Genomic DNA, 26,587 nt, shown 5'->3' with positions numbered 1-26,587 from the left:
TTTATTAAATTGTATAAACAATTCTTTCAATATTTTTAGTGGATAAACATGTTAAATCTATTAAAATTAAATGGTAAAATTTAATGATGAATATGAATGTATTAATTCAACTTTCAATTTGGGTTTCGGGATTTTGTCAACTTTTCTGATTTTTCTTTTATTTTAAAATATAAATTTTCAAATAAATGAAAAATATTTTTTTTTCTCTACTACTTATGTAGAATATCAAGTATATATTCTACTCAAATGTTTTATAAATTTATATGATATAGTAAAATGTTATTTGCATAAACTTATTGTTGGGTACAATAATTGATCATGTTGGGTAGAGTAATTGAAATGTTGTGCTTGAGCTGTTGTATTATTTAAAATATTTGATTTGCACTGTTACCATAATCTATAGGTTTTGATAAAACAGTAAACGCTTTAGCTTACAATTGGTATCAGAGCCAAGATAGCGACTTTGATCTTCATTGATTGCAATTGGTGCAATTATTAGGAGATAGATTGTTTGGTACAATAATTGAACGCTTGAGCTGTTGTATGATTTAAAGATTTGACTTGCATAGTTACCATCAGTTATAGCTTTTGGTAAAGCGACAAACGCTCGATCCTATATTATTCGATTGTAAAACTAGAAGAAACATTGTGCATCAACTTTTAGGTTTGAATTGATCTTTTACATGTTACTCAGTTTTTAAATTTAGAAGCATTCTACAGTTTTCACCTTTCAAATTGGATAAATATACAATAAAACTCATGTAATTATTATTAACAAAAACATTTAAAAGAAATATTGGATTTATCGATAATCAAAATAAGAAATAAACAAATTTTGATCCTTGAGTGAGAAATAAGATATTTAAATAAAGTTATAATTGCCACAATGAAATTATGCAGTTACATGCATTTATCACTGTATTTTACAACTAAAATGTCAAAAAAAGTTTCCACGTATTATTTTTATATCATATTTAAAATAATTATGAATCCTAATTGTTATTATTTTGAGTTGGCCTTAATTATGAAAAATCATTGTGAACAAATTGAATTTGAAAATTCTTATATCTATGTATATAACATATTAATATATCAACCCAAGTCCAGGTAACAAAAAACTACAAAATGAACTTATTCATCTTCAATGTACACAAACTATATAGTAAAGATATATGTCAATTAAGACAATGTATTAGAATATATGCTCGCATATAACAAAATATATAGACAAGAAAAACAATAAATAAAAATATTTTTCTAGATATAAATATTTTTTTATAACTTTTTACAGTGAGTTGGAGAAGATAAAAGAGAAATTAAATGTATACTATAAAGTTATATTTACCGTTCAAACTTTATAAATGCAATGAATTTTTCTCAAGATAAGGGTACACAAATGTTCTCGTTGAGATATTTAAACAATTAGAAAAACTAAATATATTATTTTTCTGGAGGTAATACCGATATGACATTAGTAAATTGATTGTGCTAATTATACTTATGAGTTAATATGAAATATCAAAATAAGTGTCATAAGAGTCAGTAAAAAATGATTTATTGTCAAAAATATTATTATTATAAATTGCAAATAAATGACAACATTTAATCAATATTTATTTAAATCAATCCATCAGTACTTTTTATGTGATGATAGATTATTATAATAATTAGGGGTGAGCATTCGGTCAATTCTGTTACCGAACAAACCGAACCGAATTAGTCATAACCGGAACGAACCGAAATATTTAGCAATAACCGAACCGATCGAATTAATTTTCATAACCGATGAAAATCGAACCGAATTAAAATCGGTTCATTCGGTTGGTGACCGAATTAACCGATTAGTTTAAAAAAAAATTGTGATTTCACTTTAATTATATATGTAATTTTTTTTTGAACGCTACAATCTACACAAATGTATAAAAACATAAAATCACATATATCACAAATTTTTCTTTAGAATTAGGGCTGATTTTAAAATTAAAAATATATATTAAAATTGATAAATACTAAAAATTTTATTAAATAATAATATTTATTATATCGGTTAATTAATGTAGCCGATTTCAAAATTTTGAAAATCGTAACCGAACCGATCGAATTAACCGATATAACCGATTTTTTTTTTTAATTTGAAAACCGAATTTTCGAATTGACTCGGTTCGGTCGGTTAATTCGGTTTAATCGAAATTTTGCTAACCCCTAATAATAATGTATAGTTTATAAGTTATCAAGTATAAGTGTCTAATAAATTAAAGGTGACTAGGAAAGTAAAAACATTCAATAGAAATTGTTGTCAATTTACATGAAAGAGAATAATAATCAAACAACATTGTAAATAAAAAATTACATATCATTGATTGTAAAAAAAGATTGTAATAATTGAATATTATAATAAAATATATGCATTATTAAAAGAATATGACAAATAAGAAAAGAAAACAATATAATAAAAAAGATATGAGAAAAATTTTAGTAGTCCAAATCTTTTTTTAAAATTAAAAATAATATGTTTTTTTCTAAATTAGTTACATATGCTAATTAACATTAATTGTCCAAATTTACAATACTAGTATTATTGTTTTTTGTTGAGTTAACTAATTTTATTTCAAATTCTAATTACTTCAACATATGTTTTTCACGTGCGTTGCACGTGCATTATTTCTAGTGTGTATATATATATATAATATATATATATATATATGTGAATTTACCTATATCTCCTTATTAACTACTTTCTTTACATTAATTGTTATTTTAAATGTGTCTTTTCTTTTTCCTTATTCATATTTTAATCTATTATCTATATAAATAAATAAATATATATAAATATGTGACTTTATATGTGAATTTACCTTTATCTCCTCATTAATGACTTTTTTTACATTAATTGTTTACTTTAAATGTGTCTTTTCTTTTTACTTATTCATATTTTAAATATGTGTGATTATTAGTATTTGATTTTTTATGTCTACCCACATTATAATATGTTAATTTTATCCAATGATATCTTTTCATTATATAAATTAGTATTTGGTTTTTTTATGTCTACCCACATTATAATATGTTATTTTTAATCCAATTATTTAGATTTTTTATTTATCTTTTCATTATGTAAATTAAATTAATTAAAGTTTAGAAATAACTCATTATCGAATTGTGAATTTTCTTTGGTGTCTTATTAATTTTTTTCATGTCCTCATGTGACAGTTTTCTAGAATTTATGTGTTTAAATTAAAGTTTTTTGCAATCGAAATTTTTTTGCGTTTTATATTTAAAAATTATTTAAATAAAACACGGTAAAAGATCGTTGTGATTTGAGCCGTCAATTTGGGTTGAGTCTTTCGGTTTGGACTGTACCGCCAAACAATTTAAGTGAGTTGGGTTGAAATTTTGTCGACTCATTTAAAGGTGAGCCTAAATGAGCTCGCACGTGTTTATATTAAATATCTATATATCTAATATTATACCTTTATCTCCTCATTAATTACTTTTTTTTACATTAATTGTTTACTTTAAATGTGTCTTTTCTTTTTCCTTATTCATATTTTAAATATGTGTGATTATTAGTATTTGATTTTTTATGTCTACCCACATTATAATATGTTATTTTTATCCAATGATATCTTTTCATTATATAAATTAGTATTTGGTTTTTTTATGTCTACCCACATTATAATATGTTATTTTTAATCCAATTATTTAGATTTTTTATTTATCTTTTCATTATGTAAATTAAATTAATTAAAGTTTAGAAATAACTCATTATCTAATTGTGAATTTTCTTTGGTGTCTTATTAATTTTTTTCATGTCCTCATGTGACAGTTTTCTAGAATTTATGTGTTTAAATTAAAGTTTTTTGCAACCGAAATTTTTTTGCGTTTTATATTTAAAAATTATTTAAATAAAATACGGTAAAAGATCGTTGTGATTTGAGCCGTCAATTTGGGTTGAGTCTTTCGGTTTTGACTGTACGGCCAAACAATTTAAGTGAGTTGAGTTGAAATTTTGTCGACTCATTTAAAGGTGAGCCTAAATGAGCTCGCACGCGTTTATATTAAATATATATATATATATCTAATATTATACCTTTATCTCCTCATTAATTACTTTTTTTTACATTAATTGTTTACTTTAAATGTGTCTTTTCTTTTTACTTATTCATATTTTAAATATGTGTGATTATTAGTATTTGATTTTTTATGTTTATCCATATTATAATATGTTATTTTTATCCAATGATATCTTTTCATTATATAAATTAGTATTTGATTTTTTTATGTCTACCCACATTATAATATGTTATTTTTAATCCAATTATTTAGATTTTTTATTTATCTTTTCATTATGTAAATTAAATTAATTAATTACAGTTTAGAAATAACTCATTATCGAATTGTGAATTTTCTTTGGTCTCTTATTAATTTTTTTCATGTCCTCATGTGACAGTTTTCTAGAATTTATGTGTTTAAATTAAAGTTTTTTGCAACCGAAATTTTTTTGCGTTTTATATTTAAAAATTATTTAAATAAAACACGGTAAAAGATCGTTGTGATTTGAGCCGTCAATTTGGGTTGAGTCTTTCGGTTTGGACTGTACCGCCAAACAATTTAATTGAGTTGGGTTGAAATTTTGTCGACTCATTTAAAGGTGAGCCTAAATGAGCTCGCACGTGTTTATATTAAATATCTATTTATCTAATATTATCGATTTTCAATAATGATTTCTTGATATAATGAAAATATCAGTTTGATTTCAAAATTGTGATGTTGCTATGTTGGGTGCAATAATTGTTCCTGCTTGGTAGAGCGATCGAACCGTGGTGCTTGAGCTTCTTTGCGGTTTAAAATATTTGAGTTGCACCATTACTACTAGCTATAGCTTTTGGTAAAGCGACAAGCGCTCGATCCTACAATTGATATCAAAGCAAAGGTCACGGGTTCGATTCTCATTGATTGCAAAGAGTGCAATTATTGGGAGGGAGATTGTTGGGTGCAATAATTGTCCCTGCTTGGTAGAGCGATCGAACCGTGGTGCTTGAGCTGCTGTGCGGTTTAAAAGATTTGAGTTGCACCATTACCATTAGCTATAGCTTTTGTTAAAGCGGCAAGCGCTCGGTCCTACATACTATCTTGTCCAAAAATTATGGGTTGATGAGGCAGTCACTCAAAGTTGAGTGTCAAAGTTGACATTTGAGTTGTATTTTTGGATCCCTGACAATATGTTCGTCAACATATTATTTTTAAGTTAGTTTTATCATTATCGTGAGGGGTAAATATGTTTATTACAATATATAAATATTATCATCTATTTAAATTAATATTCACTTTCATGTTTGACATATTATGGGTCTTAGTAGAAATAATAAATTCAAACAAACGAATACACAAAAGTTTAGGGCGAAACCAGAATTATATGGTAGCTAAAATTAATATTTAAATTTTTAGTTAATTTATCGATGTTAAGATATATAACAAATCTTATATTTTAATATATAAAATTTCAACCTTATAAATGAAATAAATCAAACATATATGAAATATACAAAATTTTATTACATATACAATCAAGTAATTTATTATAATTGTATTTTATTCTACAAAAATTCTTTTCAAACTCAATGATTGTGGATTTAACATCTATTAAATCAGCAAACTAAATAGCGTGTCAATTAAACTAATTGAGTAATCACATATTCTTGAATTCTTAATTAATTTTTTATCTCGATAATTTGTTTCATTTAATATTTTAAATTATAAGACATCATTACTATAACTAAAGACACATTTTTTTAAATGTTCATAAGGACTCAATTAATAACTCATATGGAAAAATATTTATCGACATACTATATTGAAAACATTCTAATTAATTCAACACATTTGCTGGAAATTTTCTAATTAATTAAGAAAAAATCATTTATAATAATCATATTATGAGATAGATTGTTTGGTACAATAATTGTCCACAGTGGGTAGACACTTGAGATGTTGTATAATTTAAAATTTTGACTTGCATAGTTACCATCAGTTATAGCTTTTGGTAAAGCGACAAACGCTCGATCATATATTATTCGATTGTAAAGTTAGAAGAAACATGTTGCAACTATTTTTAGTTTTGAATTGATCCCTTATATGTTACTCGGTTTTTAAATATAGAAGCATTCTAGAGTTTTCAAATATGATTATATATTGAATTATAATTTATCCCTTTCAAATTGGATAAATATACAATAAAACTCATGTAAATATTATTAACAAAAACATTTAAATGAAATATTGGATTTGTCGAAAATCAAAATAAGAAATAAACAAATTTTTATCATTGAGTGAGAAATAAAATATTTAAATAAAGTTATAATTGCCACAGTGAAATAGTGCACCTACATGCATTTATTACTTTATTTTGCAACTAAAATGTCAAAAAAAGTTTCCACATATTATTTTTATATCATATTTAAAATAATTATGAATCTTAATTTTTATTATTTTGAGTTGGCCTTTGTTATGAAAAATCATTGTGAATAAATTGAATTTGAAAATTCTTATATCTATATATATCACATATTAATATATCAACCTAAGTCCAGGTAATAAAAAACTATAAAATGAACTTATTCATCTTCAATATACACAAATTATATAGTAAAGATATATGACAATTAAGACAATGAAGTAGAATATATGTTTACATATAACAAAATATATAGACAAGAAAAACAATAGATAAAAATATTTTTCTAGATATAAATATTTTTTTATAACTTTTTACAGTGAGTTGGAGAAGATAAAAGAGAAAAAATATTAACTCTTTTAGGTTACACAAAAAAATAGAAATAGAAGAAGTGTTTGTCATACAATGAATTCAGTTTTCAAATTAAATGTACACTATAAAGTTATATTTATCGTTCAAATTTTATAAATGCAATGAATTTTTCTCAAGATAAGGGTACACAAATGTTCCCGTTAAGATATTTAAACAATTAGAAAAATTAAATATATTATTTTTCTGGAACTAATACCAATATGACATTAGTAATTTGATTGTGCTAATTATACTTATGAGTTAATATGAAATATTAAATCAATCCATGAGTACTTTTTATATGATGATAGATTGTTATAATAATTAGGGGTGAGCATTCGGTCGGTTCTGTTACCGACCGAACCAAATTAGTCATAACCGGATCGAACCGAAATATTTAGCAATAACCGAACCGATCAAATTAATTTTCATAACCAATGAAAACTGAACAAAATTAAAATCGGTTAATTTGGTTGGTGACCGAATTAACCGATTAGTTTTTTAAAAAAATTGTGATTTAACTTTAATTATATATGTAATTTTTTTGAACACTACAGTCTACACAAATGTATAAAAACATAAAATCATATACATCACAAATTTTTCTTTAGAATTAAGGCTGATTTTAAAATTAAAATTAAAAAATATATTAAAATTGATAAATAATAAAAATTTATTAAATAATAGTATTTATTATATCGGTTAATTCGGTTAGCCGATTTCAAAATTTTGAAAATCGTAGCCGAACCAAATTAACCGATATAACCGAATTTTTTTAATTTGAAAATCGAATTTCGGAAATAACCGAACCAAATTTTCGAATTGACTCGGTTCGATCGGTTAATTCGATTTAACCGAAATTTTTCTCACCCCTAATAATAATGTGTAGTTTATATGTTATCAAGTATAAGTGTCTAATAAATTAAAGGTGACTAGGAAAGTCAAAGCATCCGGTAGAAATTGTTGTTAATTTACATGAAAGAGAATAATAATCAAACAATATTGTAAATAAAAAATTGCATATCATTGATTGTCAAAAAAGATTGTAATAATTGAATATTATAAAAAAATATATGTATTATTGAGAGAATATGACAAATAACAAAAGAAAACAATATGATAAAATAGATATGAGAAAAATTTTAGCAGTCCAAATCTTTTTTTAAAATGAAAAAAATATGTTTTTTTTCCAAATTAGTTACATATACTAATTAACACGAATTGTAAAAATTTACAATATTATTATCATTCCTTCGGTGTATATTGGGTAAACTTCCAGATAAACTTAATAGTCTACAAATCACGCTAACCAGATAAACCTCACCGAGCAAGCCATGTGCGACAAGCTCGTCCGAGAAGGTGTTAACAGGAGAAATCGAACTCCGGAATATTTTCCAAACATCCACCTATTCCACTAACTCAGACACCGTCTTAAGGGCCTTCAGTAAATTTTATTTTTTGTTGAGTTAACTAATTTTATTTCAAATTCTAATTACTTCAACATATGTTTTTCATGTGCAACGCACGTGCATTATTTCTAGTATATATAAATAAGGCTAGTGTATCTGCCATTCATTTATTATTTTGGTGGTTGCTTTGTCTGGAAGCCAACCGACTTGTCTTGGTTCTCACGCACAACCGCTTTCTTTTTTTTCCAAATCATGCTAAAGACTGAATCTTTTTCACGCTGTCTGCCATTTTCATTCTGTAAGTGGGAACTTGGGTGGTATGAATGTGTACTCTTGCTTGCTTTGATATGTTTTCAATTTAGTGCACGTTTGAGTTCTCGCTTATTTAGTAACGTTAAATCATGAGCAACCACCTTTTTTCGATCTCTGTCCCCCCTCTCTATGAGAGTAGGATGGAGAGGCAATAAATTGTCATAATTTTGCGCGTTTACAGAGATACATTTATTTATTTTATTTTTTGAGAAACAGATATACATTTATTGAGTTCAGTTGTTGGGAAATTAAATCTGTAACTGTACGTCTCTTTTCGTGTTATATTACCAATTCGTTAGGCCATAATGTGTTGGTGAGTGTTTTGTCAATTGATAAATTGGGCTGTTCCCTTTCGAATTATATTGTTTTGCAATGATTACGTTTTATGTTTTCCATTATATGCAGATGATCCACTGTATGGATGTTTCATAGGAGTTTGGGGATGAGATTTAGGAAAGTTGTGTAAACTCTTGTCTTGGAGTACAATGGAGGAAACTTTTGATGAAAAAGCATTCAAGGCATGGTCATGGTCTGTTGAGCAATGTTTGAAAGAGTACGAAGTGAAACTTGAAAAGGGTCTAAGCACCAGCGAGGTGGAGAACAGGCGAGAGCGATACGGTTGGAATGAACTTAAGAAAGAGAAAGGAAAACCCCTTTGGAGACTCGTTCTCGAACAATTCGATGATATGCTTGTGAAGATACTCTTAGTCGCAGCCTTCATTTCATTTGTTCTGGCTTACTTGCATGGAATTGAGAACGGCGAGTCGGGGTTCGAAGCATATGTAGAACCTTTTGTGATAGTCTTGATATTGATCCTTAATGCTATTGTTGGTGTTTGGCAAGAGGGTAATGCCGAAAAAGCGCTTGAAGCTTTAAAAGAAATGCAATGTGATTCTGGAAAGGCATTAAGAGATGGATATTTGGTGCCAGATCTACCCGCACGTGAACTTGTACCAGGAGATATTGTAGAATTACGAGTTGGGGATAAAGTTCCGGCGGACATGCGAGTTGCCGTTTTGATGACATCGACCTTACGAGTCGAGCAGAGTTCACTGACTGGTGAGGCAATGCCGGTGATGAAAGGAACCAACCCCATATTCTTGGATGATTGTGAGTTGCAGGACAAAGAAAACATAGTTTTTGCTGGAACTACAGTTGTTAATGGTAGTTGCATCTGCATCGTTGTGAACATTGGAATGTGTACCGAAATCGGCAAGATACAGGCACAAATACATGAGGCATCGTTGGAAGAAAATGAGACCCCTTTGAAAAAGAAGCTAGATGAATTTGGTAATAGGCTTACTATTGCAATTGGCCTTATTTGTCTCATGGTTTGGATAATAAATTACAAATATTTTCTCACATGGGAGGTCGTGGATGGATGGCCTCTTAATTTCCAGTTCTCTTTTGACAAATGCACTTATTATTTTAAGATAGCAATCGCCCTGGCAGTTGCTGCCATCCCCGAAGGTCTTCCTGCTGTTATTACCACCTGCTTAGCACTTGGTACAAGAAAAATGGCCCAAAGGAATGCTATAGTACGGAAGCTTCCAAGTGTCGAGACCTTAGGATGTACAACTGTTATTTGTTCAGATAAAACTGGTACCTTGACTACGAACCAGATGTCTGTGACAGAATTTGTTACATTGGGACAAGATGCTACAACAACAAGAATTTTCCGCGTTGAAGGTACAACTTATGATCCCAACGATGGAGGAATAGTTGACTGGAAATGCTGTGATATGGATGCCAATTTGCAAGCTGTTGCTGAAATTTGTGCAGTTTGCAATGATGCTGGAATATTTTGTGATGGTCGTTTATTCAAAGCGACAGGATTGCCAATTGAAGCAGCTCTTAAGGTTTTAGTTGAAAAGATGGGAGTTCCAGTGAGTGACGCAAGGAACAAGATCCGTAAGGCGAAGCTTTTGTCGAGCTATTTGATTGATTACAACACAGTTAAACTAGGTGAGTGATCATATCCCATCAATTCTGGTGACCTTTTTCTGCAACATTACTCTATATTGAATCACTTTAACTTTAGTGTGTTGCGAGTGGTGGAACAAAAGATCGAAAAAAGTTGCTACACTTGAATTTGATCGTGTCCGTAAATCAATGAGCGTTATCGTCCGTGAGCCTAGCGGGCAAAACCGACTTCTTGTCAAGGTAAAATATATATACGTGAGTTCATAACCATTTTGATAGAAGATCTAATGAGATAGGGGTGCCAAAATATTGAATATTCACACAGGGTGCGGTTGAGAGTATTTTGGAGCGTAGTTCCCATGTCCAACTTGCTGATGGATCTATCATCCCCATCGACGATCCCTGCAAGCAACTGCTTCTATTGAGACACCTGGACATGAGTTCAAAGGGTCTGCGATGCTTAGGTTTGGCTTATAAAGAAGAACTGGGGGAACTTTCAGACTATTATACTGATAATCACCCAGCCCACAAAAAGTTACTTGATCATTCCTCTTACTCTGTTATAGAAAGTGGACTAATTTTTGTCGGGGTAGTCGGCCTAAGGGTACGTTTCATCTTGATGCTGTACACTAATTATTCATGATAACACCTATATATCTTTTTTATACCCTTCACTGGTTACATAATAGGACCCTCCTCGTGGGGAAGTTCAGAAAGCAATTGACGATTGCCGAGGAGCAGGAATTAAGGTCATGGTGATCACTGGAGATAATAAGTCCACAGCTGAGGCTATTTGTCGGGAAATTCAGTTGTTTTCTGAGGATGAGGATATTCAAGGAAAAAGCTTCACCAGCAAAGAGTTCATGTCCCTTTCTCGCTCACAACGACTTGATATCTTGTCAAAACCGGGTGGCAAGGTTTTTTCTCGAGCCGAGCCTAAGCATAAGCAAGACATTGTGAGGATGCTAAAAGACATGGGAGAAGTTGTCGCAATGACTGGGGATGGTGTCAATGATGCACCTGCACTGAAGCTTGCTGATATTGGAATCGCAATGGGAATTTCTGGAACTGAGGTAATGGTGGTGTTATTACTAGCTAACTCAAATTTTTTCTGTTATTTATTTTCTTTTTGGACATCATTTCTTGTTAGGTTGCCAAGGAAGCTTCAGATATGGTTTTGGCCGATGATAACTTTAGTTCTATCGTGTCAGCAGTTGCAGAGGGTCGTTCAATCTATAATAACATGAAAGCTTTTATAAGGTACATACTGTCCTTCTCTAGTTGAACATTACTGTATTAGCAAATAATCAAGGATAACATGATAATTGGATTAAGTTGAGCCAACCACTAAAATTGAAAATTATTTAACTTGCCCAGAAATATCATAATAAGCCCGCAGGAAAAATGGCAAATCTTCAAATGTACTCGTACTTTAGTGTCTGATAATTATCCAGAAGTGTCATTCAAAATGTTTTTTTATGCAGGTATATGATCTCATCTAATGTTGGAGAGGTCGTATCCATATTTTTCGCCGCTGCTCTTGGATTACCAGAATGCATGATACCTGTGCAACTGCTGTGGGTGAATTTGGTTACAGATGGCCCACCTGCTACGGCCCTCGGATTCAACCCTGCTGATGTTGATATAATGCAAAAAGCACCCCGGAAAAGCGATGATGCTCTTATCAATACTTGGGTTTTCTTCCGTTATATGGTCAGCCATTTTACAGTTACTGTCATTTTTTTAAAATGACGACATTTTTTTCATTCATCTTTCATGTATTTATATTCAACCAGGTGATTGGTTCATACGTTGGCATCGCTACCGTGGGAGTATTCATCTTGTGGTACACTCAGGCTTCATTCCTAGGGATAAATTTAGTTGAAGATGGGCACACGCTAGTCGAACTATCTCAACTTCGCCACTGGGGAGAATGCTCTTCTTGGTCAAATTTTACAGCTTCCCCATACACGGTTGTTGGCGGCCGTTTGATAACGTTTTCAAATCCTTGTGATTACTTTTCCATTGGGAAGGTTAAGCCAATGACACTGTCCCTCTCTGTTTTGGTTGCCATTGAAATGTTTAATTCTCTGAACGCTCTCTCAGAAGACAACAGTTTGATCCGGATGCCGCCATGGAGGAATCCTTGGCTTCTTTTAGCCATGTTGGTCTCTCTTTGCCTGCATTGTTTGATACTTTATGTACCAATTCTTGCAAACGTGTTCGGCATCGTTCCATTGAGTTTAAACGAATGGCTGCTGGTACTCTTGGTTTCAGCTCCTGTTGTTCTTATAGACGAAGTACTTAAATTCATGGGAAGGAGAAGGAGAAGATTATCGTTGGTTACCAAAGCAAAGAAAACATGATCGATGTGTTTCGTTTCTGTAGCTGACAAGTGTAGAATACATACTGTTATCATATGTTTGAACAAATAATGAATAATGCAAAACTTTGATGATATGTTTTTAACTTGTTCGATCATAAAGAAATTTTATTACCCTTTTCTAACATTGTCTGATTTTGATTTTGGTGAAAATCTTGTTGTCTTGGATGAGCCAAGTACATGCATGTTTATCACAAGTTCTACTCAATCGACGCCTAAACATGAGATGGAATAGAAAGACGTATATTGTGAGAAGTCTAATGCTAGCATATAATTTTGATGTTACGCTTCCCCACTCAATCAATATATATATCAATGTTATATAACGAGGGCCAGCTGTTTTGATCGTACAATGATTTAGTAAACTGTAAATACACCAAATTGTGACAAAAGGACAAAATTCGAAAGAGAGCTTTTTATTCGAAAATATGTATAATATCTAGAATTATTGTGAAACAGTTTCACGTATCTTTATTCGTGAGACGAGTCAACTCTGCTCATATTTAAAATAAAAAGTAATTTTTTTATGAGTGATCTAAATAAAATATATGCATCACTAAATTGATCCGTGAAATCGTCTTACTTGAGTTTCTTAAAACTAAAAGGGCCATTAAATTAATTGATCTTAGTAGTATATAGCAAATGGAATCCTGATTGTTTCTGGTTCTGTGGTTCATTAAAAAAAGTAAAAAAAAAATAAAATTTTGATGTTATTTTCATGTAGACAAAGATGGACCGTCTCCGCACATTTTCAGCAAAATGTCAATGTCAAACATTTAAAAAAAAAATAAAGATGAATAAAACATAAATAGTTAAATATTGTTTAGATTAATTGAGGATAGGCTGATTTGATCTTAGTTTACTTAAGATTAATTATGTTTTCAAACTCTGTTAATCTAAATGCATTTTAATATAATATAATTTTTTAAATGTAAGACCAGCTAGACAAAATTATTTACCATTTGTTTAAGAGTATTTAGATGTTGAAGTTGTTCCTTTCCAAAAAAAATGAAAAAATTGAAGTTTTTGTATAATACTTTTAAAAAAGTTAAAATCATTTTTTTATATATAAATTATTATAATTATAATTTCAAGGATTAAAATATTATGCTATACTTTTAATAGATAAAAGGATAACAATATTTTTGTTATGTAATTTATATATATATATATATATATATATTTAATTATGTTATTGACTAATTCTTATTCTTAGTCCAACTTGCAATTTTTTGCATCATAAAAATGATGAAGTGTTACCAAAAAATGTTGACATGTCACAAGATATTTATAATATTTTTGATGTCATGTCACCACTCCGATGACAATTGATTAAGATTTTAAAAATAGCACAACAAGTGGGCCAAAATTATGAATAAATTGATTTCTTGAAAATATGTAAATTACATAAAAAAAATTCACTAAATATAAAATATATAGATTGTTTCCATTAACACAATTGGCTCCATTCATTTCACGTGACCCATAAAGGAGCAATTTGAGCCATATGATCAGAAGATGCGTTTAAAGAAAGTAGCCCGTTTAATTTAATTCGTAATTTAATAATAAAGTCAAAATTATATGATTCTTTTAAATTATCAAAAAATTAAAGAACAGCCTGTTGTCTCACCAACTTTCAAACGTGAGTATTATCTGAAAAACTTTTGTATAATTATTTTACGAGTTACTTTTATGATACAGATCTCATATATGATATAATCCATGAAAAATATTATTTTTTAGGTTAAAATTATCACTTTTCACTCTACATATAGATTAGATCGACCAATCTCAAAGATATAAATCTATGTGACCGTGTCACTAGAGACTTTCCCGATTATTAATTAACATGTACGTTACTTTGTTCTGACTAATACAAACTTCTCATTTGAAGGGATCAATGCGATGAAAACTAAATGAGAGTCGACATTAAACGTGTATAGATTGTAACTGAATCTAAGTTTTTCTTAAACAAATTAGGAAGAAAGATCGTCTTCTCCAAAATTGGTCGAACAAAGTCTGGACATTTGAGTTTATAAAAGAAAGGAGAGAATAAAAGTAGGTTGAAGCACAAATCATACCCTTGCAAAGTTGGGATGGTTGAGTCGTGATTCGTATTTAATTAAGGATAATGTGATGAGCTGGTATGAAAGGACACATGAATTAGGCTGCCCGATGCTATCAAACAAATACATGTTTATAATAATAATAAAAAATAATTATGTGTAAATTTTACCAAAAAAGTTTTAAAAGCATATCTAAAAAGATTTGTGTTATATTGTGTCGGATGCATTTAAAATATAATATATCTCTTGAGAGACGGTCTCACGAATCTTTATCTTAGAGACGGATACCGATATTCACAATAAAAAGTAATACTCTTAACATAAAAAGTAAAAATTTTTCATCGATGACTCAAATAAGATATTCGTTTCACAAAATACGACCCGTGAGATCGTCTCACACAAGTTTTTGTCTTTAAAATAATACATGCAAATAACATATATAATTGTAATACAATGTGCCTTGAAAACTATAATTGTATGGGACTCGTAAATGGTACATATGTGACAAGATTTAAAGCATTTTTATGAAGTTTTATGAAGTAATTAAGCATGTCACTTATTTGCGATTTTGATATTATATGATAGGGAATTTCAAGATTTAAAGCATTTTTATGAAGTTTTATGAAGTAATTAAGCATGTAACTTATTTGCGATTTTGATATTATATGATAGAGAATTTCAATTTTTATCACATATCTTCTAATTTTAATTATTTCATCTCATGTATTACAACGTTACGTAAAAAATTAAAATTACAAATACAAAACAAATACAGTAAATTAAGTAAAACTAACGTATGATAAAAAAAACAAACAAACAAAAAGACGATACCAAAAATGCAATTTTTTTCTCATTTTTTTGTTTGATAATATGAGTTAACCTAACTATTTTTACTTGGGCAAAAACTTGTGTGAGACGGTCTCACGGGTCGTATTTGTGAGACGGATCTCTTATTTGGGTCATCCGTGAAAAAGTATTACTTTTTATGCTAAGAGTATTACTTTTTATTGTGAATATGGGTAGGACTGACCCGTCTCACAGATTAAGATCCGTGAGACAGTCTCACATGAGACCCACTCTTTTACTTGGTGAGTAGTTATTGCATTCCATTAACTTTTAAACTTTGTGTTTAGAAAATGACTTAATAGAATCATTTAACTTTTATTAGTTTCTGCAACTCAATTTATTTGCATTAAAGGAGAATATTCTCAGCAATCCAAAAATTTCTGTATTTATTATGGACGAGATTTCATAAAAATTAATTAATTGTTGAATTGTGGGATTACCAGAATAACCTCAATCTAAAGTTTTAATATAGCCAACAACAGAAGATAATAATAGTAGAACCTGATAGCTGCAGAGTAGGGGAACCGATCGGTTGAATTTTTCAAATCGGTGGCTGCTAAACATTCGAAAACTTTTCTTCCATCATCCAAGAAAAAAGGGGCACGAGTTTATTGCGTGGCCCGGCGGTCGAATCTTCCCGTATCCCCCCAGCCTGAGCATGGCAAGGCTTCCGCTCCGCAACTTTTGTTAATTAAGATGTGTTTTGACATTTCCAGGTATTCTATTTTAGTTTTCTTGTCATTCATTTTGTTAATGAACTCGTTTGATTCGGGTGATCAGGAAATGGGATGATTTTGTTTTTGGTCGGATTTGTTAAATTTGGATGCTTTTGTGATTCTTGAGGTGCAGATTGCGAGATTTTGTCGAAGAGATCGAAAAACAACTGTGAGATTGGAGGACATTGATCGAGTATATATATATATATATAGTAATGACAAGGCAAATCGTGCTGCGTCCGCCAGGTTCGATGGTTGACCGGCGGAAGCCGCTGCTGGAGAACTCAGACTGCAGGTCACGGGGCGGCGTGAGGAAGGTGAGGCTGGCGGAGGTTGCGGGAGGCACGGCAGCGGAGTGTGTAGCGGTGTGCTGCTGCTGTCCCTGCGGGATTGTCAACCTTCTTTTGCTGGCTGTGTACAAGTTGCCGGCGGGGCTATGCCGGAAGGCCTTGAGGCGGAAGCGGCGCATGAAGCTGATGAAGAAAGGGCTTCTGCAGCCACGGAAGTGCGGTTGCGATGAAAAGGAGGTGCAGATGCACTCGGTAGCCATGGTTAATACTCTGGAAACGGGGGACAACAAGGAGGTGATTGAGCTGGAGAAGGAGATGTGGGAAAAATTTTACAGCGCTGGATTCTGGAGGAGTTCTTCTCAAAGAAGTGAAAAATGAAACTGTAAAAAAAAAGTTCTAAAATTGCTGCTTAATTTACTGGGAAAGTGTTTGATACATATCGTTTTGGTTCTTGCCCTTTGAAAAAACTATTAGAGAAAATCTTTTTTCGTGATGGAATTAATCTTTGTAATCCTTTTTCATGTTAAATGTGAGAAATTCACATTTAAAAAAACATTCTAATTAATGTTGTCGACGGTAAGAGTCTTAAATTTCGATTCTCCCAAAGGAAATAAGTATGTCTTTTGTGATACATATCTATCACAAAATATATTTATTTTTGAAATATATTAACTGTGTTTATATTTATAATAAAAATTAATATTTTTTTTATAAATGGCGTAAATAAAATATACAATCTCAAAAAATTAACATAAAAGAACGTGTCACGTGTGTTCTACAAAAAAAGGTGTATTTGTCAATAGTCACCGAGATCATAATGATGAATGTGACAATTGACATTAAATGGACCATACATAATCGATTATCTTCTGGTAGTATTCTCTTAAGTAAACTTAATTATCAAAAATAAATTGTGTTTTGTTTTCATATTCTCCTTTCTAATCATTAATTAATATCTTGACAGGAACGTCTTTGTTCACACACAAAGACAAGTTAATGTTATTTGCTGATTCTAGAAGGCGAAGAAACTACAGACTTCCATTGGAGAAATAATAATAATAATAATAATAATTTATTCTTACTAAATCAAGGGTGAAAAATGATGTCCAAATCTAACTATTAACGGCCTTTAAGTTTAAGAGCATTTTAATTTTTGCAAGTAAACGTTGTATTAATGGATAATAATTAGGGATGGTTCGGTAAGATATATCAACAAATTTCGTTCATATTGTACCTAAATTCTTGATATGAGAAAAATTATGCCGATATCATATTGAAATTTCGATATAGTACAAATTGCATATCGATTATACTGAATTTTTGCGGTATATCGAAATATTGGTATTATACAGTTTATATCAAAAAAATCGATTGCTAAAAAAAAAAAATCATTGCATTATGGTTACAAAAGCTTTTAACAAAAATGTATTAAAATAGAAGAACATGATAGGAAAATATAAAATACTTCTATCACACAATTGTTTTTTATTTTATTTATGATTTCATTACTTAATAATACTATATCTTAAAATTTTATAAACATTGCTTAGGTGTTTCGATATATGCTGAAATACCAAAATTTCATATCGATATTGTATCAAAAATTTTGATATTGTTATCATATCGTCCTGAAATTTTCGGTATGATAACTTTGTTATGCCAAAGATTTCGGCAGTTTTTCCACCCTTAGGATTAATAGCTATATCATAATTCATATGCTAATAACCCCAAGTAAATGTAATCTAAACACATTAATTATTTTCAACAAGTTTTCATATTATATTAAAATTACTCATTAAATAAAGGTAAAAAACTAAAATTTTGAAAGGAAAAAAAATAATAAATATCAATCGGATTTGACCCAACTGGGACTGATTTTGATTTTGATTTTGATTCTGATTCTTATTCTGATTCTGATTCTGATTCTGATTCAAAGTTGGTTGGAACTTTATTTGCCCCAAAATTGCTACGCTATTTAGAAAATTGATCAAAGGTTAAAAAGAAAGAGTTTTGATTGACATAATAATTGAAGGGCCGTACTTTGAATTTTGAGGGGTCAGCGTCGGACGGGGAGTCCAGGTGGTTTCGAAAATGGTTGCAATATTGCAGAATGAGCCTCCACAAAATGGTCCCCTTTGTCCTCTCTCATCAATACTCCCCACATCTTCTGGCTCCAACTTATCCAATCACATGCCCAAATCGTGGCACACTACCCAATTCTACCAAAAATTTGAAATTTAAGATATATATTAATGTTAGTAGGATAAATCGCGTAAGTTGAGTAGACTATTTTCTGAACCAGATATGTGCTTCACGAGAATGCTAGAGACTTAGCAAATAGTCCTCGGACTGAATGATCTGCACACTTTTAAGAGCAAAGGCCGTTAATAGAACATCAGAAGGTTTTCAAGCGTGGTCAGTCTGATAATTACAGACTTTAAATGAACGTGACAATTGTGAATGTTGTGGAAGTTGGACTTGGAGTGGGATCAAAGCACAATTCAAATACAGTGGCAATCTGTGAGGCATATTCTCAAATTACAGACTTTAAATTTAAGTTATATCCGATGCTTTTGTATGTAATGTAAATGGAAAAAGAATTCGCTCTATGAGCAGTGCTTTTGTCGGATCATGCTATGTCGTGGACAGCTCGGGCAATGCATTACTTATGTAGAGGTAATGGTATTACCTACTATGCAAATTGTTCGAATCTCAACATTTATTACACCCTATTTAACATTGAGGCAATTTGGTTGGGCTTTTGTTTGTTTTGGGCAAGAATACTGAAACTTCAGTCTAATATTTTTCGCCATTTGCTTGTAATTCATCTGGTCTCATGTTTGGAACGAGGTTTTAGGTTTGAGATCTAATTGTAACAAACTCTAACTAAAATAAAAGTCATTTTTTTCCCACAATTGGCCAACAAGTACATTATTTAACCTTTTAAATTAAATTAAGTATTAGTAATATAGGGATATCATTATGTGAAAAAATATATTATTGTAACGAAGTTATTAATTTTCTCTCTACATTTTCAAGCTTAGTTCCTCGAGACAGGGAAAAGATTACCCATTCACCTTTGGGCTGTGAGAAGAATAAAATAATTAGTAATAAGTCCCAACCCAACTACCCAAAGCCCAATAAGATGTGATCCATATGGTGACATAAATTAACCCCTTTCTTCCCACATTATACGAGAGTACGAAACAAATTTTGGTTTCTTCTTTGTGATTTACAATGGAGGAGGGGAAGGTTGGAACAGGAGTCGATGTCAACTGTAGTTTCGAACGTTTGTCATGTTTTATCAAAAGTTATAGCTTCAAATAACGATGCAACTCAAATCTATTAAATTGTTCAGCAGCACAAAAACCACATTTCGATTACTCTATCCAACATGTACAATTATTACACTCAACAATCTCTCTCTCGATAATTGTATTCGTTGCAACCAACGAGAATCGAACTCGTAATCTTGATTCTTATATCAATTGTAGAACGTTTTACTAAAAGCTATCGCTGGTGGTAACCATCATGAACAATTATTGCACTTTAACAATCTCTCTCCGTTGCAGTCATTGCAATCAATGAGAATCAAACTCGTGACCTTGACTCTGATATTAATTATAAGATCGAACGCTTTTCGCTTTATCAAATTATGATTGTTGGTAAATATATAACTCAACCATTAATAATTATTCCACCCAAAATCAATAAATGACATTCAAGATGCCACTTGGACCAACGCCCACCGGCCACAAATCTATAGTTTTGAGCTTCACTAAACGATGGAAAAAAAATTTTCACGTAAACCCCATAATCATTTGCTATTTAAACCTATAACAAAATTATTTTGTAAAATGCACTCGAGGTTTGGATGAGAGACTTCAAAGTGTTTTCTTTCATAAAAGTTATTTCGATTCATTACAATTAGATTTCGAACACAAAATCTAACTTGAAACCTAAATTTTTAGTGTCTGATGAGACATTGAATTAGATAGTCATTTATCGAATTTATGAGATTGTCATTTATCCAATTTGGGAGTTCTGAATAATTACATTTCTATACTATATGTAAGATTAAAACCAAACACCCACCGAGTAATTCATGATTCAGAGCTTTGATTTATGAGTAGGTCTCTTATGAGACGGTTTCACGAATCTTTATCTGTGAGACGGGTGAACCCTACCGATATTCACAATAAAAAGTAATACTTTTTCATGGATGACCCAATTAAGAGAATACTCTTAGCATAAAAAGTAATACTTTTTCGTGGATGACCCAAATAATAAAGATGTATCACAAAATACGACCTATGAAACCGTCTCACACAAATCTTTACCTTGATTTATTTCACTCGAACTGTCGGGAAATTGGTGCATAATGTCTCGAATAACAAAAAAGAAAAACGAAATACCCAAAAACCGAAGCAAGTCGCTTAGCATTGACAATATATTCATAGATACATATAAATTTTAAAAAATATTAAAAAAGATTCGCATTTTTTATATTGCATTTATATATGAATTGAGATATGAGAAAGCATCGGCAGTTGGCCGAGACGTCCTAGTTGAAGCGTGACTAAGCGTTATTGTCACGCGCTTCTATAGGGGCGTGGACATAAATCATTTTTGGTCGTGAATTGGATCCCCCTCCTCACGAGTTCCCTTAAAATGTTCCAACCTCTTACACGGCTTGCTAAGCCACCGATATGCATTTATTTTTATATTGTATTATTATATAACAAAAATTAAATATAATTTTTAAAAAAAAATCGTGAATCGATCCCACTGATTTACGATCGAGTTTGACCGTTTTGACTGATAAAATGATTTTTTTGTGATCTTCAAATCGGACTCGTGATTGATTTTTGATCGAACTGACCGATTTGATCGGATTTTAAAAACATTTATCTAAATAACAGCTCAGCAGGAACCCAAATAGAATAGCAAGATAACTGACAGTTAAGAAAATAAATTATTATAATAAAGAGAAGACAGATGATTCTTAAATTTAACAAAAGAAAAAAAATCCTTTAAAAAAAAAAAACAAAAGAAAAAAAATCGTTTTTTTAATCCTTAATAAAAACACCATGGGCTGTCGGTGGGGATTTGGAGTGGGTATCGGCTTAAAACGCGACGAGGACGGCTTACTGAGCCGTTCACCGACTGCTAACTCCGCGTGGTCCCACTTCCAATCTGTCTTCCATATGCCCTTTTTTTTTGTCTTATTTTTCTTCGGTTATTATTTTACGCAACAAAAATTTCAACTTTTTATCTTAGATTATCCTTTATATTTCTTGAAAAAATATAATTTATGATTATATTTCTTAGAACTTTCATTCGGATAAAATCTTTATTTAATAGAAACTTATTATAAAATCTTGAGAATTAGTCAAAGTTGTTGTTTAACAAAATGAGAGAACAGTAAATACAGGAAATATTACGTCAACCCTTTCTGCTTACATTACACAGCCCACTCCCCAAAGCTAAAGCCACATTTCTCTTACACAAACCCAACCCCACTGTTCCTTACTCTCCACAAATACGCAAAGGAACGCAACCATTCTTCTTCTACACTGAGACACCTCAAACGCCATGGATTCTCAGATCTATGGCGTCCCCAATCTTGTTTTCTTTACCCTTTTCGCTTTTCTGGCAATCACGGCTTCTGCATTGCCTGAAAATCTCTTGGCCAAATCCTCAAACGCGGCGGCACAAATCAATTCCAATTCGGTTCTTGTAGCCCTTTTGGATTCTCACTACACCGAGCTCTCGGAACTTGTGGAGAAAGCACTCTTGCTGCAGACTCTTGAAGAGGCCGTTTCTAAGCATAATATCACTATTTTTGCTCCTAAGAATGAGGCTTTGGAACGGGATTTGGACCCGGAGTTCAAGCGCTTCTTGCTGGAGCCTGGAAATCTCAAATCCCTGCAGAATCTTCTTCTGTTTCATATGATTCCAGCTCGCATTGAGTCCAAACATTGGCCCGTGGGGGTAAAAAAGAAGTCTGTTCATCACGCCAGCCTCTGCCGCGATGCGAATGGGGAGAAGATTCAACTGACCGAGACGAATGGTGAGAAAATTGTGGGAATGGCGAAGGTTGTCAAATCAGATGATATAGTTCGTCCAGATGGAATTATTCACGGCATTGAGGGATTGTTGGTCCCGAAATCTGTTCAACAAGATTTCAACGCGCGGCGGAGCTTGAGGGCGACCTCCGCCGTAATACCAGAAGGTGCACCGGAAGTTGACCCAAGGACCCACAGGCTGAAGAAACCTGCGCCGCCTGTACCAGTCGGTTCTTCTCCGATATTGCCCATCTTCGACGCTTTGGCTCCCGGTCCGTCCCTGGCTCCGGCACCGGCTCCCGGTCCTGGTGGACCGCACCACCACTTTGACGGCGAGAGTCAGGTCAAAGACTTCATTCAAACCCTCTTGCATTACGGAGGATACAACGAAATGGCGGATATCTTGGTGAATCTCACCTCGCTGGCTTCAGAAATGGGAAGATTAGTCTCAGAAGGTTACGTGCTCACAGTATTAGCTCCAAACGATGAAGCAATGGCGAAATTGACTACAGACCAATTAAGTGAACCCGGTGCCCCGGAGCAAATCATGTATTATCACCTGATTCCCGAATACCAAACAGAGGAAAGTATGTACAACGCGGTGAGGAGATTTGGGAAGGTAAAGTACGACACATTGAGACTGCCGCATAAGGTGGCGGCGGAGGAGGCCGACGGGTCTGTCAAATTCGGGCAAGGAGAAGGATCCGCCTACCTGTTTGACCCGGATATCTATACAGACGGGAGGATCTCTGTTCAGGGAATTGATGGGGTCCTGTTTCCAACAGAAGAAAGCAAACTTCCTTCTAAAGCTGCCACTGTTGCTAAAGTTGCTTCCAAACCAAGAAGAGGTACGATGTTTAATTAGTTACTGTTCTTAACTACCCTTTCGTTAATTAATTAGCTGTAGATAATTGGTAGTGTCTGAGTGGCCCTAATCTGTGAATCGATTAGGATTCAGGTTGTCCCCGATGGGACAATAATTGCCACATAATTCGGTGTGGATGGATGAGTCGAAGAGGAACACTAGCATTAGGCTTTACAGCTGCCATGTTATTTGGCTTTTTCCATCGTTTTGGTGTTGGGCACCAGTCCATTAATAGTGGGTCTCAACTGCTAACGAGCCTGTTCATGCCTAGGTTTAACCACCGCAAAACTTACGTTTCTTGCCGGTTCTCAATACCTTTGGATGCAAGAAAAGTCTCGGTATTTTTTCAGGGTTACATTAGGCTGGCTGTAATAATCACCATATTTCACTTTCAATACCCTTGTAGGCCAAAAAAATGCTACTTTGTTTGGGGTTTTCGTTTTTAGAAACCAAGGGACGAGATATGACAGGCTGAAAGAAATATTTTTGTGTTGATAGTTTGGGGAAATATTCGATCCTCAATGGCCAAGATTGTTAGGTATTTGCTTTTGTCGGTTGGGGACTCGATCCCATGCTGTAAGGAACACCAAAAACAATCTTCTTGATATTTTAAAAGAATTTGGTGCACACAATCAATGGGCTTCTGTTGAGGCTCTATCGCTTGTTAATGTTCCTTAATACATAAGGGACCTATATGTAAAAAATAGCAACTCGGTCTCTTCCTGTTTACAACGTGAGATTCATGCAGCAAAGAATGTTTCTTTGATCCTTGGTCTGCATGATTGTAAAACATTAACATGTTGTAATGCCTAGGTTACATGTAAATCATTCACTTAGTCAGCATTTGCCAAAACAATAATAGAAGTATAGAACACGCATAATGTCATAAAAACCATTTCAGCCTAGCTAGCTGTGTGGCATAATACAATTCTTGATTTTAAGGCATCAGTTTCAGACCAGCCTGTTTTTTGACGAGCTGTTCAATTTGGTGTGCTGTGGCTTTCAATGAATTTATGTATAGCTGTTGACAGAAAAATATATCTTAATATTTCATTTATGTGTATAAAATAAAGTTGGCATCAAATTTATTTCTCCTCATTTCGTCGGTGACAATGAATTTAAAGATTGGCCCCACGGATAATAATGTTAATATATTTGGAAAAACAATGTGCACATAAAATTTACAAGGGTTTGTGAAGTAAAGTAAAAGCTCTATAATTAAGCTTTCTGAAATTTCATATCTTTAAAAGTTGGTTTTCCTTGTTTTCACTGAAATATTTTATAAGATTTTAATCAGAGTTTAAATTATGTTTTATGAACTCGAAAGAGCTCTTATTTCATATTTGCATGATACAATTAATCTTTAAAAAATCTTATAATTTGTTTTTTAAGTAGTTTCCTTTGTAAGTTTAGATGAATAGGGTATTAGTTTATAATATTGAAAAGGGATTTAATTATTTAATCAAATTATTGTATATATTTGTATCTTCTTGGTGGAATCTTACTATTTTGTTTGAATTTTTGTGCAGGAAAATTGTTAGAAATGGCGTGTACATTGCTTGGGGCTGTTGGACAAGACTCTCGTGTCTCTAGCTGTTATTAAAAAGTTCATACTTGGGAAATGTGGAGGAAAATAATAATAATAATAATAATAATAATAATAATAATAAAAATAAAAATAATAATAAAAGTTTAAAAGGATGCAAAGTGCTTCAGAAAAAGGTAAGTGAAATATTCAGTTTTTCTATTTAAATTTAAAATATTATATCATAGAAATATGTTCAGAAAATAACTTATTTATTTATGTAAAAATGCAGTTCTTGATTAGAGGAAGGCCGTAAATGGTCGTGACTCGTGTGGTGTTGGTGCTTTGCGTTGCAGGAAACGCTTGAACCCTCAGAGTGGAGGTTTTTGTTTTCGTTTTTTTTTAAATTATTTTTTTCCTTTTTTTATTTTTTATTTTGATTTAAATACTGTAATTAAATGTCGATTTTTTTATTTGTAATTAAGTGTTTTTTTCCTCCTGCCGACGGTTTCTGCAAAATATTTAAGTTCCTTCCTTTTCTCTTTATTTTACTGATGTTTTTTGTATTTATCAATTATTCATGATATTAAGACAAATCAATCGCAATTAAAAAAAAATTCAAGGGACAAAGAACAATTAATTCGTTAATTATTTTAATGTTTTTATATTGTGGTCAAAGAATCGTGCAAACTATCATTTGAATATATATATACATATGTATGTATATATATAATTAATAATGCACGATTGACTTTAATTACTTATGCAAAAAATGTTTTATTTAAATGAGACTATGCATATTGAGATTTTAAATCTTGCTTAGATGAAATTGTTCAATATTCAAGCAATCGAAATATTAACATTTTGTCCTAAAAAAAAAATTCTTGACTTTATAATGTAGAAAACAAGTTACTAATTTTGAATGGTCTGATAATCCCCCGTCTTTGTTGATTTTTGGAGGCCAGAGATTGGACATTGCACCTTACGTGAAAAATCATGTATTAACCAGGATTGTTGTCAAAATCTATAGTGTAAGAAGTTTTTGGTTCTAATTTTGGGAAAATAGAAATTCCAGTGGTTGGATTGGATAAATCTTATGCATAATAGTGAGTAGATATGGGTCGAGGCTCATGCTGGTGACAATAAAATCCCGTCTTTGTTGATATTTGGAGTACAGAGATTGGACATTGCACCTTACGGGAAAAACCATGTATTAACCACCATTTTAAAGTCATTTTCAAATATAGTATTATATATATATATATATTATTATTACATATCATTATCAATTATTGGTACACGATCAGTTTGCTTTAAACTAATTATTACTCCATCCATTCATTTAAATTCATTAAATATTTTATTTCGATGTGACCAAA

At 31.6% G+C, this 26,587-nt stretch overlaps 3 protein-coding genes across 11 annotated transcripts; all 3 read left to right on the top strand.

Moving 5' to 3' along the window:
- Positions 1 to 8,380: 8,380 nt before the first annotated feature.
- Positions 8,381 to 12,905, top strand: LOC140985331 (calcium-transporting ATPase, endoplasmic reticulum-type-like). 4 transcript variants are annotated; one of them, XM_073453164.1, is made up of 8 exons: positions 8,381 to 8,512; positions 8,932 to 10,491; positions 10,568 to 10,689; positions 10,775 to 11,053; positions 11,139 to 11,522; positions 11,600 to 11,709; positions 11,934 to 12,162; positions 12,246 to 12,905. In XM_073453164.1, the coding sequence occupies exons 2-8, from the start codon at positions 9,012 to 9,014 to the stop codon at positions 12,813 to 12,815; spliced, it is 3,174 nt and encodes a 1,057-aa protein (XP_073309265.1). In that variant the 5' UTR covers positions 8,381 to 8,512; positions 8,932 to 9,011; the 3' UTR covers positions 12,816 to 12,905. The 4 variants fall into 4 exon arrangements, with proteins under 4 accessions (XP_073309265.1, XP_073309285.1, XP_073309271.1 ...); XM_073453184.1 differs by lacking the exon at positions 8,381 to 8,512 and adding an exon at positions 8,529 to 8,782; XM_073453170.1 differs by lacking the exon at positions 8,381 to 8,512 and adding an exon at positions 8,529 to 8,839.
- Positions 12,906 to 16,162: 3,257 nt separating this feature from the next.
- Positions 16,163 to 17,252, top strand: LOC140962688 (uncharacterized). Of its 3 annotated transcripts, none has more exons than XM_073421837.1 (2): positions 16,163 to 16,460; positions 16,707 to 17,252. In XM_073421837.1, exon 2 carries the CDS (start codon positions 16,712 to 16,714, stop codon positions 17,126 to 17,128), a length of 417 nt encoding a protein of 138 aa, XP_073277938.1. In that variant the 5' UTR covers positions 16,163 to 16,460; positions 16,707 to 16,711; the 3' UTR covers positions 17,129 to 17,252. The 3 variants fall into 3 exon arrangements, with proteins under 3 accessions (XP_073277938.1, XP_073277854.1, XP_073277778.1); XM_073421753.1 differs by having other exon boundaries at positions 16,168 to 16,460; positions 16,588 to 17,252; XM_073421677.1 differs by having other exon boundaries at positions 16,174 to 16,460; positions 16,594 to 17,252.
- Positions 17,253 to 22,210: 4,958 nt separating this feature from the next.
- LOC140985316 (fasciclin-like arabinogalactan protein 17) lies at positions 22,211 to 25,754 on the top strand. 4 transcript variants are annotated; one of them, XR_012176743.1, is made up of 4 exons: positions 22,211 to 23,666; positions 25,213 to 25,338; positions 25,372 to 25,405; positions 25,501 to 25,754. XR_012176743.1 is itself a non-coding variant. In XM_073453151.1 (2 exons), exons 1-2 carry the CDS (start codon positions 22,346 to 22,348, stop codon positions 25,284 to 25,286), a joined length of 1,395 nt encoding a protein of 464 aa, XP_073309252.1. In that variant the 5' UTR covers positions 22,211 to 22,345; the 3' UTR covers positions 25,287 to 25,373. The 4 variants fall into 4 exon arrangements, 1 of the variants encoding a protein (XP_073309252.1); XR_012176742.1 differs by having other exon boundaries at positions 25,213 to 25,341; XR_012176741.1 differs by having other exon boundaries at positions 22,212 to 23,666; positions 25,213 to 25,405.
- The last annotated feature ends 833 nt before the right edge of the window (positions 25,755 to 26,587 follow it).

The sequence above is a fragment of the Primulina huaijiensis genome, chromosome 1, assembly GCF_012295235.1.
Source record: "Primulina huaijiensis isolate GDHJ02 chromosome 1, ASM1229523v2, whole genome shotgun sequence".
NCBI lineage: Eukaryota > Viridiplantae > Streptophyta > Magnoliopsida > Lamiales > Gesneriaceae > Primulina > Primulina huaijiensis.
The sequence above is the reverse complement of the archived record's forward strand: the minus strand, read 5'-3'. Positions and strand labels throughout refer to the sequence as shown.